The sequence below is a fragment of the Sarcophilus harrisii genome, chromosome 2, assembly GCF_902635505.1.
Source record: "Sarcophilus harrisii chromosome 2, mSarHar1.11, whole genome shotgun sequence".
NCBI lineage: Eukaryota > Metazoa > Chordata > Mammalia > Dasyuromorphia > Dasyuridae > Sarcophilus > Sarcophilus harrisii.
In genome coordinates this window covers 33,649,564-33,669,475 of record NC_045427.1, presented here as the reverse complement: position 1 = coordinate 33,669,475, position 19,912 = coordinate 33,649,564, and the positions used below count along the sequence as shown (strand labels likewise).

Sequence of the window (19,912 nt, the reverse complement as noted above, 5' to 3'; positions counted from 1 at the left end):
TACAGAACAATAGTATTCATAACATTCATATACCATAATTTACTCAACCATTCTCCAATTGATGGGCATCCATTCATTTTCCAGTTTCTAGCCACTACAAACAGGGCTGCCACAAACATTTTGGCACATGCAGGTCCCTTTCCCTTCTTTATGATCTCTTTGGGGTATAAGCCCAGGAATAACACTGCTGGATCAAAAGAGTATTCACAGTTTGATAACTTTTTGGGCATAATTCCAGATTGCTCTCCAGAATGGTTGGATTCGTTCACAATTCCACCAACAATGCATCAGTGTCCCGGTTTTCCTGCATCCCCTCCAACATTCATCATTATTCTTTCCTGTAATCTTAGCCAATCTGACAGGTGTGTAGTGGTATCTCAGAGTTGTCTTAATTTGCATTTATCTGATCAATAGTGATTTGGAACACCCTTTCATGAGTAGAAATCGTTTCAATTTCATCATCTGAAAATTTTCTGTTCATATCCTTTGACCATTTGTCAAGTGGAAAATGGCTTGGTTTCTTATAAATTACAGTCAATTCTCTATATATTTTGGAAATGAGGGCTTTATCAGAACCTTTAACTGCGAAGATGTTTTCCCAGTTTGTTGCTTCCCTTCTAATCTTGTTTGCATTAGTTTTGTTTGCACAAAGACTTTTTAATTTGATGTAATCATAATTTTCTATTTTGTGATCAATAATGGTCTCTAGTTCATCTTTGGTCACAAATTTCTTCCTCCTCCACAAGTCTGAGAGATAAACTATCCTATGTTCCTCTAATTTATTTATAATCTCATTCTTTATGCCTAAATCATGGACCCATTTTGATCTTATCTTGGTATATGGTGTTAAGTGTGGGTCCATGTGTAATTTCTGCCATATTAATTTCCAGTTATCCCAGCAGTTTTTGTCAAATAATGAATTCTTATCCCAAAAGTTAGAGATTCCTTCAAATTTATGGAGAATGTTGAAAATAAAATACAGATAGTCTTCTGATCTTAAATGAATAGAGTAATAACAATCCTTGATGTCAATGATGCATCTGTGTCATTCATCATGATAATATTGGGTGAGGGAAGTCCTGACTATAAGCTGCCCATAGATTCCATTCTATTATTAATATGAATAAATCTTTTGACTTTCTCCATTTTCCTGATTTCTTTTTTGTAATGTATATGGGGCGATTCCATGGGCTAGTGGATTGTTTTATGTGCCCAGTTTGTAATTGTTGACAATTTTCCCAAAGGGCCTCTGTTTTTTCATTTGTTAGGGGCCAAAGATCAACCCATTTGGGTTGTTCTCCTTTCTATTTGATCTTAGATACCAGTGTTTTTGTACATATTCTTTCCGGTCAATGTCCCTATGAAAAATTTTATGCACATTCATCCATTTTAGCAAATCTCTCCCCTACAAATTAATAGGGAGTGTCTGAAGAACTTCAGATTTGAAGCACTGTTCTTTATTCTCCTTTCTCCACAATAACCATTTAGCACGCATACCTTGTAAAAGTTTGTGTGCTTGTATGTTGGCCAAGCATTGCAACATCACTGACTTATCAGCTCCTGTGTCTACCGACCCGTCAAATCCTTTCCTTCCATTTCCAACTATAAAAGTGGCCTAGAATCAGTTTTAGATTGCATCCAGAACACCTTTTTTCCTGTACTCCCCAAACCTTTTAATATTTTTTTCCTAATCTTTTGTAAGATATTATCAATATTTTTTTATTAAAATATCTTGCTGAGGAGCAGCAAGGGAGGAATACACATTTTCCCTTCAAAAATCAGAATCTGCTACCTGAGGAATAGCCATAAGCCCTTGAAAGGACCATGAACTATGTGCTGACATGAGACCTACTATGCCTGACGGAAGAAGAACTGAGACTCCAGTGGGGAGAGAGCATGTTCCCACATTGTCAGTAATTCGTGAGATACCAAAGAATGTAACTAAGACTTCCCGGATAACATTTATTCCATCCCATATTGTCAATAAATAGGATTTAAGATATTAGTTGCAGACACAGTTTGAGGGGGAATAAGGGAAAGTACAGCCTCCCATCATCTGGGACTGGAGTTGGCTCTGAGGATAGTGTCCAATATCTCATTACCTTGCCTATTACTCTGAGAGGGACATTCAAAAGCCAACTGTCGGCCCTTCCAGCATTTTGGAAATAAAGTCAAAGGTTTATCTGCTGAATTGGAAAGTGATGAAACCTTTTGGATAGTACAATTTATCTTCATAGGACCCCATTGTCCACAATTATAACATCTACCAGAGGAAAATGAAGGGGAAGCACTTGGTCCCCAAAGAAAGGCCATTTTATGTGTAAAGTGATGGGGGTTTGGGGTGAGGGGACAGGACAAGTAGAGGGAAGAAGCCATTCCTTGATGGCCAGCTGGGCTGGACCTGAGAGCTGTCAAGGCTTCCCCTCACTTTGCAGGGGACAGGCATTAGATGGGGGGCTGAAGGACCTTTCTGAGCAAAGTGACACAACTGGAAATCCCAGCCAGAAGCTCTGGGCACAAACCACTGGAGCAGGACCCCAAGATGACAGGACAGAGGGACAGGACCCCTACTGTGGGCCTGGGAGCTTCTGGGACCGAGGAAGGGGGGTGTAAGCTCCCCCATCTCCCCCATAATGAACTGGAACACTGAGCAAGGAAGCTTCACTGGGTTTAACTTTGGTGGTCCCCTGGTGGGAGGCTCAGCTGCACGTCCTTTAACTAAGAAAAATATGAAAGTGCAGTTTAGGCTCAGGGTGGGAACTCCAGAGACCCCGGGGAGTCTCCCTGCTCCCTGTTTTCCACCCCCTTCCAGGGGCTTTTTTTTCTATTTTCAGTCTGGAAAACAAACTTTTTAACTGCTTTGGGAAGTGCTTCTCCCCAGGCTGTTGGAGGGGCCGTTTGTCCAGCCTGTCATGTGGACTTTGGGGAATCCATGGGGCCAGAGCTGAGGCAGTGAGGGGGATCAGGTCCAGGCTTTCTGGGGGCTCCTGGGGTGGAGTCCAGCACAAGGACAGCTGCTGACCCCAGCCTGCAACAGTCTGTCTCCAAATGACCTCATCACCTAAAAGAGAAACGTGGCCCTGGTCACCGGGGTCACTACAGGACAGGAACCAGCCAGGCCAGGCCACAGACAGGGCACACAGGCCCTGCTGCCTCCCCCCACCCCAGAGTCCTTTAGGGGAAACTGAGGGCCTGTCTGTTCCCTGTCCAGGCTGGAAGGTTTCTCTCATGGCCTGTATGAGACAAAATCCTGAGTGATTCTGTTAGACCAGATTTGGAATAGGAGAAGAAGGCAAAGGAGCAAGTGAACAGAAAAGGGGAGATGTGGAGAGCCAGGTGGGGTCCAAGGGAGCTGCGGCTCAGAGCAGGGAAGGTCCTTCTCAAGGCCACACAGGCCAAGGATTGCCCAGTCTCTCAGTCTGAAAGCATCCCAGAAAAATATGGGGAAGGGAGGCCGGAGGAGGAGGAGGCAAGGTAAGGGTCTCCATTCAGAGCCAGAAGGGACCAGGGAGATGGGAAGTGCAAGTGCATCATGTCATAGCCAGAGAAACTGAGGCCCGGGGTCCTCCAGATTATCCAAAGGTGAGTCAGGATTTGGATCTCAGGTTTCCTAACTTATTGTGCAGAGGACGGGCCAGTCCCCCTCACTGTGGATCCCAGTGCCAGGGAAGGCCCTCTCCTTGGCAAAGGAAGCGGGACTCACTCTCAGGGACATTTAGCAAGGGGGGATATGGGTGTGCCCCCCAAAATTCCCTGGGCCTTCAGTGGATCTCTTTATCTTGGAACTAAAGGAAGGACCCCATGGCTCCCTTGCCCCCACTTTTGGGGCCTTCCAAGCTCCATTTTCTGGGCCTTCCTTCCCTTCCCCAGCTGTAGCCAATGGGATCCCCAGGCATTGTCTGAGCCCCAGGTCCTGTGGGGCCACCATGTTCTCCCCATCCTGGTTGTTCCATCCCAGAAGCCTCTTCTCCCTTTGGTGAGGGGAATGATGGGAATAATTTCCAACAACAACAGAAACTGGCATTTTTTTGACCTTTTAAGGTATGAAAAGTCCCCAGTGTGTATATACCAATATTTGTATATGCACATACTTGTATAAATGCACATGGACATATATTCTTACACACATTTTGTTTCCTTTGAGCTCCAGAGGCTTAGCTCAGGAGTCACGTGCTTCCAGGAGATCTCCTCTGCTCCCCAGCTGTGTTCTCTGTCCTGAATACACAAGGTCCTGGCACATAGTAGGGGCTTAAGAAATGCTTCTTCCATCCACTTTCCCTTTGTAGTTCAATTTTCCTTTTGCTTTATTTTGGTTTTCTTGTTCAGCCATTTTTGAATCACGTCCCATACTTCGTGAACCCATTTCTGATTTTCTTTAAATAAATTCAATAAATTCAATAAATCAATAAATCAATATTCATAAATTATAAATATTTTATGCCAATTGTGTATATTTTGTCTAAGAAACAAGGCCTTTAAATGATATGAGTTATTGATTATTCTTTTAATGCTTTAGTGTGCCTCTTTTTATTCCATTTGTTGTTCATCATCTAGGAAAAGTGGGAAGTTAGACCTAGAGGGAGAAGTTTCACCAACCATTGGTGAAACATTAAATAACAAACAAATCCCCTTTTATGTTTTACAAATTATTTGACTTTTAACTTGAGAACTGCACCCCAGTGAGAAGGGAAGAACACTGTATTGTCAGCACTGATGATAATTTGATGGAAGTTGAATATAAGTGAGTATAATGTCAAAGTACCTTATTTCTTCCTTCCATTATACTCTAAGGTTTCTAGAGTTGTTCCATATTTTCTTGTGGAATGACTGAATGCTCAAGCAAGCAGAGTTTTGTTAGGACAAAGCCAAAAGTCCCCAGCCTTTAAGAAATTAGGAAAAGAAAAGAATATTGGAACAATGTGTATGGATAAAGGCTATTTTGAATTCAAATGGAAGGAGCTAAACAGCTATTGCAATCCTTAGGTTTGACTAAATGTTGGGAAAGTCCCTCTTCTGAAATGAATTCTGTGTTTTAATGTTCTGTAACATTTACCATTAATTCACTAGAACTACTGAAAAAAGTTACCAGCAGTCCATCATACCTGCCTTCACTCTGCATGAGATTAATAGGAATCCCAATCTGTTGCCCAACATTTCCCTGGGATACAGTATGTACAACACCTATTCCAGTGAAGAAAGGACCTTGCAGAGCTACCTGTGGTGGCTGTCTGGAACAGACCAGCTCATTCCTAATTACAACTGCAGAGAGCCAGAAAAGATTGTGACTGTCATTGGAGGAGCCACATCAGCTCTCTCTGTTCAGATGGGGACCCTGCTTGACCTCTACCATTTACCCCAGGTGAATGAGATAAAACCTAATAGATTCTCTGTTCTTCTGTACAACCTAATAGTCACAGCAGTAGTACTGGTGGTAGAAGTAGTAGGAGCAGCAGCAGTAAATTAAAATGCATTTATGTATACCTTTAAAAGATTAAAAAAATGTTTTAGAAATCTATTTCTTTTGATCTTCACAACAAACTCATAATGAAGATATTCTTATAACTCCCATTTACAATGGAAGATACTATGACTGAGAAAAGTTAAATTATTATCATGCAGCTAATGATTAACTGTGATACTAATTAATCTAGGTTTTCGTACATCAGTTTAACTCTCTAGTGACTAAATAAAGGGGCCCTCTTCATCATCAGGGATATTGAACAACTCCTGGAACATCAACCATATTGTAAGCCAAGAAGCCATTTAGCCTTCAGCCCAAGAAAGAATCTGAAAGCAAAACTAGTTATACTTGCCCATTATACAGATAAATTCAGTAATTATTGGAGAAGTTAAAGTGTCTACTCAACACTACACAATTTGCTGGTGAAAGAGAATTGATTGGATCTTACCGTTCTTTAAGTTGAATGATCTTTCAGTCTTTTATATCTCATTCTATGAGCTTCATTTTTCATATACCATTAGTCTAGAGTTTATTGGGATGATAATTATTTATGAAAGGAAACTGAGCATGAGCACTGATGTATAATGTGCTTGTTTTGGGGAGCACTGTGAAGCCTGTCCACAGAGCTGTCCTAAGAACTTCATAAATACATTTATGAATGTACAAGAGTTTGAGATCATTCCTGTTCTCAACGAGGAAACTAAATATTATTGGGCACAGAAGGAAAGCAGAAACATACAGTATAAGGAACAATATTTCAGAAAGCAACTCATCTTTTCAAAACTGAAGAGACCTCTTTGAGCACTGTACTTTAAGCTGGCTCCTTAGTGAACTTTGTCACTGGTCAGTCAGATGAGTCACTGCTTTGTGTGTTCAGAAGCAAGAAGAGAATTAGGGATGATTTCATGGAAGAAAAATGCTGAAAATTTAGATTGTTTCATTTAAAGGAAATGGAGGTCAGTTTTGAATATGGAACTATGCATATAAAAAGGTGAGGGACTGAAAGTCTCTCTCCATTTATATCAACATTTATTATTTTAAAGTTGTCCTGATTTAACCTAACATTATTGAACTATAATTTAACATTATTTAATTATAATTTCTTTAATGTTCAATATTTCAAATTCAATATTTAAGGCCCTTGGAGAAAAATCAATTGGGATCTTTATTGTGTCACTAACATTGAAATTATAAATAGTCCTGACCGTATACTTGAAGAATAGTAAAAACAAAAACTTATAAGCTCAAAGACCATAGGAATTTACTCTAGATGACCTTGTGAAAACATGACTGAACTGTCTAATAGAAGGGGTTCACATAGCATCTTTGTTGCCAGATTATACAATAGCAGAAAATCTGGTCTAGAGAAGAGGCAATCTGTTCCCTCTGGGACTATTTTTCCTTGATCCTGATCAGAGAGAACATGGCAGAATATGCTGAATAAGTCTCCTTCGGATGTGTGGGTATATATCTGACCCTCAGATCTGAAACACTATTTGTTATAGATGATTTGAATTTTTATCAGCCCTGTAATGAAGTCCATGAATATCTGTTTTTTGTCAATGAGATAAATGTTCTTGCCAAAGATTGTGGCAATGGTTAACAAATTTTGGGGCAGACGTTCTGATTTCTGTACTCATGCAGAGTAAACAATACATTCAGGAGATAAATGGAGAGACTTTAAGTGGGAAACTTTACAATAAAATCTAAAACTTTCTTCTAACAATAAATGTGCCTGTTTGAATAAATGTATTTTCCTTTAGTTCTCTCAGCAGCAGCATGCATCTGCTCATCCATACTTTTTTTTTCCTCATCCAGATTACTTATGGTCCATTTGATCCCAGTCTTGCTGACAAAGTCCAGTTTCCTTCCCTCTATCAGATGGCCCACAAATCCTCTTCTCTTCACCAAGGTATTGTCCGCTTATTGGTCTATTTTCAATGGAACTGGATAGGGCTGATTGTCTTTGATGATATGAGAGGTGAGGAATTCCTCAGGGAAATGAGAGAGGAAATGAAAAAGAATAGAGTTTGTGTGTCCTTCACAAAGAAGATTCCTCTCAGTGACAGAAAAAATAGGGAGACAGCTGAGGCCTTCAAGTCCAGGATCTTAACTTCAGAAGTCAAAGTCATTGTCATCCATACTGACACAGATTCATTAACAATTATGGGAACCCCATTACAAGTTTTATTCCCAACCAAGAAGGTGTGGATTGCCACATCTCAATCAGACACTACATCGAAAGCCCTGTACCATTATGGTTTCACTTTCCATGCTTCTCTCTTCTTTTCACACTTGACTAATCCAATACCTGGGTTTGAGAGTTTTATGAGGGAGCTTATATCTCCTTTAACCATGAGGAATGTTCTTCTTAAAGCACATAGGCCATCACCTTTGAAATGCTCAGATCAACCAGATATCCCAGAGCAAGATTTATATTTACTAAATGCCTCCCTGAAACATTTACCTCTTTACCCTGTGGACATGACAACACTTCCCTTGAGTTACAACATTTACAATGCTTTTTATGCTGTGGCTTGGGCTCTCCATGAAATAGTGATGAAAAGATCTGAGAAAAGATCCTTGGGAAATGAAGAATCTGCTTTGCCTCATCCATGGCAGGTAATATGAAAGAGTGGTGCCTTTTTTGCTATGATTTTTTGAGTATGTATTTTAGTAAGAAGTGGGACATGGGAGACATTGAAGATTTTTCAGTTTCTAAAATTATTCTAATTGTATATTCCTCAAAGATTTTATCGTTGGTTTCCAATATTTGTCAAATTGCATATAAAGTTTAAATTAAATTTCCTTCCCAGAGTCTTAGAGCTGTAAATAACCTTAGGTTTCATATTTTCTATTCAGCTCTGGGCTTTTTTTATCATAAATATTTGAAGACCCTTTCTTTCATTAAGAACCCAATTTTTTCCTGAAGGATTGAACTCAGGTTTTGTGGGAAGGTGATCCTTAGTTGTAAGCCAGATCCTTTTTTCTCCAAATTATCCTATTCTAAGCACTCTGATCTTTCAATTAAGAAGGTGAGGAAGTTAGAATCCTGTACTTGAAGGCCTTAGCTGTCTCCCTATTTTTTCTGTCACTGAGAAGGATCTTTTCTGTGAAGGACACACAAACTCTATTCTTTTTCATTTCCTCTCTCATTTCCCTGAGGAATTCCTCACCTCTCATATCATCAAAGACAATCAGCCCTATCCAGTTCCATTGAAAATAGACCAATAAGCGGACAATACCTTGGTGAAGAGAAGAGGATTTGTGGGACATCTGATAGAGGGAAGTCATCCTTACTGCGCCTCCAAAGTATAGATGTGTTTTTTTCTGCATCTTTGCAATATTTTCTCCTTCATCTTGGAGGTCTGGAATTGGATTGTAATATCCCTGGTGACTTCCTGTGGGGATGTTTTTTAATAGATGATCTGTGGCTTCTTTCATACTCTATTTTACCTTCATATTTTGGAATGCAGGAGAAATTTACTTGATACTTTCTTGAAAGATAGAATCCATGTTCTTTTTTATTTTAGAACTCGTGTAATCTCATAATGTTAAATGCTGTCTCTTCTATCTGTTTTCCATGTCCACATTTTCCATTGTGACATTGCATATTGTTTTCCATTCTTTTTCCTTTTGGCTTTTTCTTTTATTTCTCAAAGCATCATTACCTTCTACCATCTTAATTCTAATTTTTAAGGAAATATTCTCCTCAATGGGCCTCTATATTTCCTGCTCAATTTGTGCAATTCTGATTTTAAGGCATTTTTCTCCTCTATGTCTTTTTCTGCTTCCTTTTACATTACTCTCATTTTTCTTCATAATTTTTTCTCTACCTCTCTGACTTCATTTTGAAAATTCATTTTGACCACTTCTGTGGCTTTAGATCAATTCTTATTTAGGTTGCAGATTTTAGATATCGGAGTTTTGACTTTGTTATTTTCTTTCTAGTGTGGATATTTCATCTTCCTGTTCATCACAGTAATTTTCTATGATCAGAACCATTTTCTGTTGTTTGACAATTTTCTAAGGCTATTATTAGACTTTACCTATTTATTAGAGTAGTACCCTGTTTCCAGGGTAAAAGGGCTAATGTCTCCAGTTTCAGGAGTTTTGTACAGCTATTTTCAGGAATTCTTCTAGGGACCTGGAAGTTTCATTTCTTCCAAGGTTGTTTGATTTTAGAACAAATGTGTTTATTAATTATCTGGTCTCTATTCTGTTCTGTGAGTTACCACAAGCACTTTTTCCTGCCCTGCAACTGTGAGAAGATCCATGTTCTGCTGTTGCTAAATGTTGTCATGTGCTAGTTCTCTTTGTCACTCTCAAACTGTGAGCCAGGAAGATGTGCTCGATCTGGGTACTGGCAAAGCAACCAAATCCTGTCCCAGGGCTTTAAAAAAGACTCCTATAATACTCTCCTGACAAGCTCTTAAACCTCTTAACATCTGTGGTCCAAGAACTCCTGCAATGGCTGCCATGTCTGCAGTTTCTTCAGGTGCTGTGTCTTCAGTGTCTGTTGTATTGACCCCCTGGTTTATACTGAGTGCTTTGAATATCACACAATTGGTTTCATAGTTTATCCTGGAGATGGGAGAAAACCACTGGAGATTATCAAGGATGGGAGAGTCACGGTCTGGCCTGCACTTCAGAACAATTCCTTCCAAGGCAGGGTGAAGGGCAGAATAGAAGAAATTTAAGGCAGAGGCAGCCACCAGGAGGCTATTGCAATAATCCCAGGTGTGAAGTCATGAGGATGTTCCAGTAGCAGAGAATAGGAGGGGAACATATTAGAGAGATGTTGTAAACAGACCTTGGCAATAAATTATATAAAGGGGGTGAGAAACAATGAGAACTTGAGTGTGAAAGTGAAACTACAAACCTAAGAGATGTAGGCAACCCTGCGGGTTTCAGAAGGTCATATCTGTGTCCTAGAAGAAACTCAGATTTGATCCCACCTGAAAATAAGACCACAAGACTCCATTAATTCTCGAGTACAGTTGCCTTTCCCTCAGGTACCGCTCACTGATGAGCACTTCTCCTCTTTTTCAGCTACAATCCTACCTGAAGAACACCCAGTTTAAGAACATTCTTGGTGAGCAGGTGCTTGTGGATGAGAACACACGTACAGAGGCTCAGTATGTCATTATGAATTATACATACTTGGATTATTATAATGATCATCTTCTGTATGTGGGGGACTTTATCCCAGAAGCTCAGTTCAGTCAAGATTTTACCATTTGTGCAAATGTCATAGTGTGGGATGCATGGAGTTCAAAGGTCAGACACATTTAATATCAATTTATGCTCCTAAACAGGAAAAATTCTTGACTTATGTGGTGTAATCTCCATTATTGACAGGTGCAGCCAGGTGGAAAAATAGCTAGAATGTAAGACCTGGTTTTGTTTCACTTGTCATAAGTTCATATATGTCTCCCCTGTTTTCTCTGTAGCAATCCTTTTTATTATTTCTTACACCACTATAATACTTTATTATATTTATACGCATCTACAAAGGTATATTGTTAAACACGGAGAAATTTTGTGGCATATATATACATATATATGTAAGTTTATATCTATATATTCACACAGATATCTATAAACATAATATTTAATTAAACAAATCTTCAGTTCATAGATAAAATTTCATATTCTCATTTTTGCTATTTTTAAAGCAGATATAAATATATTTTAATTTGTATTTGTTTTCAACTTAAATAGGAAAGAATGAAAAAACCTTTAGCTTGTATGTACCACAACATAAAAGATTCAATATATAAACATGACTTTCCATTTCCCATTGCTTACTTTTTTCCTAAAAGATGTATCTGTGTATCTATTTATGTGTGTGTGTGTTTGTGTGTGTATGTGTGTGTAAAACAAAGGTATCCATGTTCTATCTCTCTTTGAAGGTAAACTGTTTATTCTTGCATCTTTTCTTTGTAATTTGATTTTAGAAGTTACAGCACACAAAATTACATAGACTTTAAAAGTGTTCTTAGAAAACCATTGCTGTTACTGTGAACAATATTTTCTTAGTTCAGCTCATTTTACTTTTTATTATTTCATGCAACTCTTTCCGTTTTCTAAAATCAACCAGGTCATCATATGTAATAGCACATCACTATTCTATCACTATTATATACACCACATCTTGTTTAGTCACACTGGATAGAGCACAGACCTTGGAGCCAGGGGACCTGAGTTTATATCCAATCTGAGACACTGAACAGAGCCTAGACATATGACCCTGAGCAAGTCACTTAATCCCAATTCACACACACACTCACACACATACTCGCGCACACACTCACACACTCTCTCATACACATACACACTCTCCTCACACACACACACTCACACACTCTCTCAAACACACACACACACTCATACACACACACACATGCACACACTCACATACACACTCACAACCAAGACCAAAGTCTATTAGAATTATTTTGTATCATCTCATTGTTGAAATGAACCAAGTCCATCCCAGCTGATCATCATATAATCTTACTACTTTGTAAAATGTTCTCCAGGTTCTGATTATTATTAATTTTACTTCTTTATCTCTGGTACTCCTCAGTAAGATTTTGTTTTCTTCCTTATCTCTTTAAATTGTATCTATTTTTGGTTTTACTTGGTCTAAGATCAGGATCACTACTCCTGTTTTTTTTTTTTTTTACTTCAACTGAAGAATAACATATTTTGTTCTACTTTTTACCTGTAATCTGTATGTATATCATTGCCTTACATTTGTTTGTTGCAAACAACATATTGAAGATTCTGACCTTTAATCCATTGTGCTCTCTATTTCTCTTTTCTGGGAGTGCTCATTACATTCATATTCATACTTAAGATTACTAACTGTATTTTCCAGCGATCTATGTTTTCTACATTATACTTTTCTCTCTCCTTTCACCCTTTCCTTCCTCACCAGTGTTTTGCTTCTGATCCTCACATCCCTCAATCTGCCCTCCCCCTTTTCAGTCACTTCCCATTTTCTTTATCCTTTTCCTTTCTACTTCTGGCTTCCCTTCTATTAGCTTTCTTTTTTTTTTTTCTTTCCCATTCCCATTTCTACTTCTTTAGACAGTGAAAAAAAAATTCAGTACCTAAGAAAATATGTAGGATATTCCCTCTGTGAGTCCAAACCCAAAAGATTAAGAGACCACCAATGCTCATACCTATCCCTTCCTTCTCTATACTGTATTACATCATGTATGCCTCTTTGAATGATGTCATTGAGCTCATTTTACCCTTTTTCTTCTCCCAATACAATTTTTTCCACCTTTAATTTCTTTTTTATATCATCACATTGATGTTAACTTATTCCTACCCCTTCTGCTTAGGTACACTTTCCCTCTTTTTATCCTGATTTAACTTTTTTGATACTCTTTCCTCTTATATTTGTTCACGTTTTATTTATAGCTTTGGTCTTTTCATCAGAAAAGACTGAAAATCTTTTATTTCATTAAATATCTAATTTTCCCTCAGAAAGATAATGCTTAATTTTTCTGAGTAGCTAATTTTTGGTTGCATCTAAACTCTTTTACCTCCCAAAATATTGTATTCTTGGCCCTCAAATCCTTTAATATAGGTTTTTAAATCCTGGGTAACACTGATGGTGGTGTCTCAATTTTTGCTTCTTTTTCTGTAATCTTGCAGAATTTTCTCCTTGATTCTGGAACTTAGATGCAATATTCCTTGGAAGTTTCATTTTGGGTCTTTTTAAGGAAGTAATTTGTGGATTCTTTCAATGAATTTTACCTTATGCTTCTCAAATATCAGGACAGTTTTCCTTGATGATTTCTAGAAAAATGTTTACTGGGCTCTTTTATTTAGCATACTTTTCAGAACATCCAGTAATTGCTATTTTGTCACTCTGGGTTCTGTTTTCCACATCATTTGTTTCTCCACTGAAATATTTTATATTTTCTTCAAATTTTTCACTTTTTACTTTTATTTCATTGATTTTAGATATTTATTTGTGGCATTCATTTCCATTTGTCAAATTCTAAGTTTTAGTGAATTACATTTTTTCTGTGAGTCTTTCACCTCCTTTTGCATTTGGTCAATTGTACTTCAGAAGAATTTTTGTTCTATGGCTTTTTTTTCCCATTTCTTCAATTTTATTTTTAGGTGTTATTTTCTTTTTCAATTTCCTCACATTGATTTTTATGAAATAATTATCTTCGATATTTTTTCTCATTTTGCCAAATTTGTTTTGTGTGGAGTTGTTTCTTCTAGACATTTTCCTATTTCCCTTTCCAGGCTTAAGTTTTTATTCCCAAATTGTCATAATTTTCCTTCATATTTCTTATTCCTGCAAATTTTTTCTCACATCTCTTTTTAAAGAATTTTTTTGAGGTTTTTCAAGAGAGGCTTTTGAGCTTGACCTGAGTTCATATTCCCCTCTGTGATTTTACTCATAGCCATTTTGCTATTGTTATCCTCTTCCAGGCTTCTATTATGATCCTCCCTGACTGATATCTCTCTATGGTTAGAGCTTTTTTTGCTCCTCTTTTCACTTTTAAAGTTTGAGCTCTGTTCCTTGGACATACAAGAGATTGTGTCAAGCTTCTTTTTGCAGAAGAACAGGGGTCTCTCACTACCTGTGTGGGGCCAATGGTGCTGCAGGCTTTGACACTGGGCTGGATGGCTGAGATTCACTGACTCTCAGGTTCTCTTCTAAGTTTGCCCTGGACGTCTCACAGCAGAACTGCTGATGCCCTGGATTTCTGGACAAGGACACAGTAGGCACTGTTGCTGTACTTTGGCTAAGAGCCAGAAACTAAATTCCCAATGCTGGACTTCACCAGGCTGTACCTAGATGCACCCCACCTCTGCTGGGCCATGAGCCACCCTGTACTGTCCAAATAGACCTGCCCTGAAGGCATTCTGCTGTATCTTAACCTGAAGAATTACATTGCAAGTGATTCTGGGTTCTGTAACTCCAAAATCCCATCAGGCACTTGATCTGCCAAAAGTGTTATTTTTGGTTTTTCATTGAGTACACTAATCCCTTCAATTTCTCTTTCATCACTTATTACTGAAGAAAACATTTCCAGTACAATATTGCATAATAGTGGTGTTAATGGACCTTGATTCCAAGGTGTTTAAACCTTGATCATATTAGGAATACGTCTAGGAAATCAAAATTCACATTGCCTTGGGAACAGCACTTGCAGTACAATGGCCCTGCCCATGGAGAAGTTTCAGGGTCTTGTTGAGATATCTCCTACATCCATGACTGAGACTAGGGAAGTCATCTTCTCTGTAATCAGCCAATATATGGACTATCTTTAAATGACCAGGGTATGAAATACACTTTTGTGAATGGTTCAGTAGGAGAAGGTTTGTCACTGCATGTTGCAGATGATTGGGTGAGAAATGGAAAGAGTAAGTTGGACCATGTGATCATTCATATACACTCCTAATTATGTACCTGTGGATGTAGTTATAAAAACCAAAATGGCAAAAAGAACAGCTGCATTTTTCTTCACAAATAAAAATAGCTATCAGTTAAAAATGTTTATTCCAGTCTCCTGTCACCATCTTAGGTTCCCTCTGCGGTATGTAGTGCCAGTTGTCCTGCTGGATTCAGGAAGTTGCCTTTGGAGGGGAAGCCTCCTTGTTGCTTCAGTTGTTCCCCTTGCTCAGAAGGAGAAATCTCCAGTCATATGGGTGAGCTACTGCAAGGAGCCCACTTCTCACGGCCTCTGCTAGTGAAAAAAAACTAGAGCATATTCTTTTGTCTCAATTTTCCAGAAATGTCACGGTTTCTGTAAATGATATATAAGAGCAAAGAGCAAATGTTAGGAACTTTTCCAACAAGATAAAGGGTGAAAACAAGAATGCCCATTATTACCAATATTATGAATCTTTGTACTAGAAATGTTACCTTAAGCAATAAGAGACCAAAGTGAAATTGAAGGAATGAATATATGCAAAGAAAAAACTAGAATCAGTCTTTACAGGAGATATGGTATGTTTAGAGAATCCTTGAAAATCAACAAAAACTACCTGAAACAGTTAACATTTTCAACAAATTGGTGGATATAAAACAAACCCACATATATCACTGCCATTTGTATGTTACCAACAAAGGCCAGGAACAAGAGGTAGAAAGAGAAATCCCAGGTAAGTGTAAACAAGACAAAATATTTGGAAGTGTACTTGCCAAGAAAAAGCCAGAAATTGTACAAACACAAATGACATGGTAAATTTTTCCTGCTGCAAAATGAGAAAGATAATATAAAGGAACAAATTATTCATCATCTTATTTCTTTGATGAACTGCAATCACTTACCCTTTTACTCCTAGATAGTGTGTCATGGATATGCACAAAGGTAAAGATTAAAAACAATATATACAAGTGTCTCTACGTTTATATGCATATATGTAAAAATATAGGTGTACATATTTATGTATGTACATTTATGTGAATACATGTTTATAGATAAGGGAGTGAGAGAGATGTCTTTGCAAGAAATAGGAAGGGAGAAACAGATAGATGTTGAGAGACAAAGGCAGAGATAGAGATGGAAAGAAATGAAAAGAGAGACAGGAATAGAAACAGAGATATTGAGATGGAGAAGGCAAAAGCAAAGAAAGTTACCTGATGGGGGAGTTGTATTCCATACATTATAGACTGCAGACTTTTCTTTAACTTATGGGTCTGGTTTCAGAGGAAAATTTACTCAACACTGACCAAGAGCTGAAAACTAGCAGGGTCTTCAGAGATCATGCTTCATGTCCCATCTGAAACCCAGAGCAATTAGCTGACTCTGTAAGCTCCATAGGAGCCATTCAAATGCTCTTACCCCTTTCTACTGATGATCCAATATTGCCTTTTCATATTTCATTGTTCCCATCCTTCAGGGCATTGAACAATATAGTAACAACAAAGTCAGACATAGTGAGAAATGCTAAACAAATTGGCCTTTCCCTCCTGACATTTTAATCAACACAGTCGAAAGCAGTGATAGCCCTGGGACTGGACCTCCAACTTGTGGTTCGAGGGAACTCCTGCAGCAGGAACAATCTCTATCTAAGAAGGTCAGGCATTTAGCTGGGCCTTGTTTTCTGGGAGATACCAAAAACCTTGTGGAGCAGAGTGACTTATACAGTATTAAAAGTGCATCTGTTCCCTTCATGGCCATCACCTATTTTCATCCCACTGCACATGGAGTGACATCAGATAATTAATCATCTCAGGAGGTTAAGAAATGAGACATGGGATAAGTAAATCACCACATGGGTCACAGGGCTTGTGGAGTCAACACTGCAACACAACCTCAAAACAGAATGGATGTGGCCATGGCTTATTCAATAGCATTGCATTTGAGCCTGGCTCTATGTGGTTTTGAATCTGAGAGAAGGCAAAAGAGGAAACCAGAAAAAAGGCTGCTTCTATTAGAAGATCCTCCAATTTGTACACAATTTAATCTCATGTGCTGGCTTAGTGGGGCACACATGCCCCTGCATGTGTCTCCCCCTGCAATGAGGGTAAACTCTTGATTTAGTGATGAGAAGGATGAGGATTATAGTGATAAAAATCATTAAAAAATGTAAATAGAGGCTCAATGTTGTACTACATATGCTCTCTCTAGTTTGATGCTCATAATAACATTATAAAGAAGGTGCGATTATTATCCTTATTTCATTGAAAGGAAAACAAAGACAGACCAAAGGATATTATTTACCCAAAGTTACATAACAACAGTGTTTCCGAGGCAGGATGTAAACTCTGACTTTCTTGATTTCAAGTCCTATTCATAATCAAGTAGTCAGTTACTTACTGATAGTGCAGAGTAAAATTGAAACAATTGATGGTAATTTGTGTCATAGCTAGCATGTATCTTTGGGTTTTCACTGTAAATGTGACAGGGGCAATAAAAGATTTGTTAAGATCACAGAGAAAAAGGGAGAATCAATGAGGAGAAAAAAAATAAAATAAAATAATTTTAATAATAAATAAATAAATAATAATATATAATATATATCATATATCATATTATATATATATTATATTATTATATTATATAATTATATTATATATAAAAATATATTATAATATTATATATAATATATTATTTATTATAATATAATATACTATATATTATATATAATTATATATTCTATATAATATATACTATATATAATATATAAATAATAATAAATAAATAATAAATTTAAAAATAATTTTTAGGCAACAGACAAACTGCTGATACAAATAAGAGATCCAGTGTGTCATTTTTCTTTAAATTAATTGATGAAATGAATGTATTAAAGGGTCATTGTTTTCACTATTAAATAGGATTCATAAAAGGAACACTTCTGAAACAAACAAACAAAAAAAAAAAACAGGTTTTCTATAAGAAACTTGCCAGCTATTTAATGTCATTAATCAGTCAATCAATAGCCACTTGGTATGAGAAGAACGTGATCATAAATATAGGGTTAAAAAAAGGAAGTGAATTCTTCATTCAAGGAACTTCTGTTCCAACAAAGGAGACAAGAATACACCAAGAAAATGTTTAAAATTCATATAAATTGGTTGTGGAAAGATGTAATCTGGGAGCTGGAAAGAATGAAGAAGTATTGATACAGGCAGCTCTTCAACTTGAGTTGTTGCCCAACACAACACAGAAGTGATCTGGAAATTTGATACTAAAGGGCTCCACTGTCTAACTAAGCTTACTGTTCTTAGTGATTAGGTCAGAAGAAAAGGTGTCATCACTTATGTAAAAGGCATAAAGAGAAGCAACTTGAACCAAAGCCACCCAGGAATCAAAAGTGCAAGAATAGATTTGATCTGGCCAGTATACCAAATAACTTACCAGTGACTATGTCATCTAGTAAAGAGAGAATGGGATTTTGCATCCTATGGAAGCAGAAGGAATTGCTGCAGCTCTTCTGACTATTTCCTACTGTGGGAATGAAGAAAAATAGTTTAATCTAAACTTTAAGTCCTTGTTTGTCTCCTGCAGATGCTGAGCAGTGTAAGAAGTGCCCAGAAGATGAATATCCCAGTGAGCAGAGAGATCGCTGCCTCCCCAAGACTGTGACCTTCCTGGATGTCAATGAACCTTGGGGGAAGGCAGTGACAGCTGTAGCTGTTTCACTCTCATTGCTCACAGCCCTGGTTCTGTGGGTCTTTGTGAAATTCCAAGACACTCCCATAGTCCAAGCCAATAACAGGAATCTCAGCTACATGCTCCTCATCTCTCTTTCCTCCTGCTTCCTCTGCTCCTTGCTCTTTGTAGGCCGTCCCACCACTGCTTCCTGCCTTTTCCGACAAACAGTATTTGCAGTTGTATTCACGGTGGCTGTTTCCTCTATTTTGGCCAAAACCATCATAGTGGTTCTGGCTTTCAGGGTTACAGGGCCAGGGAGCAGGATGCGGATATTCCTTCATCCTAGAGTGCCCTACTGTGTTGTTCTCTTCTGCTCTGGAATTCAAGTGCTTTTCTGTGCCATCTGGTTGGGGACCCATCCCCCCTTTCCAGAAGCAGACACATGCTCTGAATCCAGTCACATCATCCTCACATGTAATGAGGGCTCTGCCTTTGCATTTTATTGTGTCTTGGGCTACATGGGCTTTCTGGCCCTGGGAAGCTTCACCATAGCCTTCCTTGCCAGAAACCTGCCTGATGCCTTCAACGAAGCCAAGTCCATCACTTTCAGCATGCTGGTGTTTTGCAGCATCTGGATCTCTTTTCTCCCCACATATCAGAACTCTAAAGGGAAAGCCGTGGTGATTGTGGAGATCTTCTCCATCTTGGCCTCCAGTGCCGGCTTCCTGGGCTGCATTTTTATTCCCAAATGTTTTGTGATTCTCCTGACATCATGGGGAAATAACACAAAACAGAACAGGAATCAAAGGCATTCCAGGAGCAAGACTTTTTCTTTCTTTCTTTTTTTTTTAATTTGATATTTTTATTTGCCCCAGTTCCATGTAAAACACTATTTTAACTTTTTTTTAAAGGTTTGACTTCCACATTCTCTCCCTTTTTCCTCAGTCCCAGCACCATTGAGATATCACATGTGCAATTACACAAAATATTTATATAAATGTCTTGTTGAGAAATATACATGCAGCATTCCTTGGATTAATAAAAAGCACCTTTAAAATAATATTTTTACAAACTGTGTAACATCAACAGTTTCATCATAAAGAGCTTCAGAGTAGTTTTGGATCATTGTGTTGTTGAAAAAGCAAAGTTATTTGCAGGTGACCAGACCATCTATTGCTTGACTTTGTACACATTACATTTCAGTTTTCTTATGTTCATGTATATCCTTCCAGATTTTTCTGATCATCACATTTACAGAAGCATCAAAATATTTCATCACAATTACACACCACAATTTCTTCAGCCATTCTGCATTTGATGGGAATCCCCTCAATTTCCAATTCTTTCCCCCAAAAAAGAAGTG

At 37.9% G+C, this 19,912-nt stretch overlaps 1 protein-coding gene across 1 annotated transcript; it reads left to right on the top strand.

Annotated features, from left to right (window-relative positions):
- Window positions 1-5,090: 5,090 nt before the first annotated feature.
- On the top strand, window positions 5,091-19,376 carry LOC111718900 (vomeronasal type-2 receptor 26-like; the record flags this gene model as incomplete). The annotated part of the gene is made up of 5 exons (XM_031957158.1): window positions 5,091-5,359; window positions 7,280-8,083; window positions 10,514-10,741; window positions 15,031-15,154; window positions 18,463-19,376. Coding segments are annotated over exons 1-5 (2,259 nt in total), but the record flags the coding sequence as incomplete, so codon positions are not given.
- Window positions 19,377-19,912: the final 536 nt, after the last annotated feature.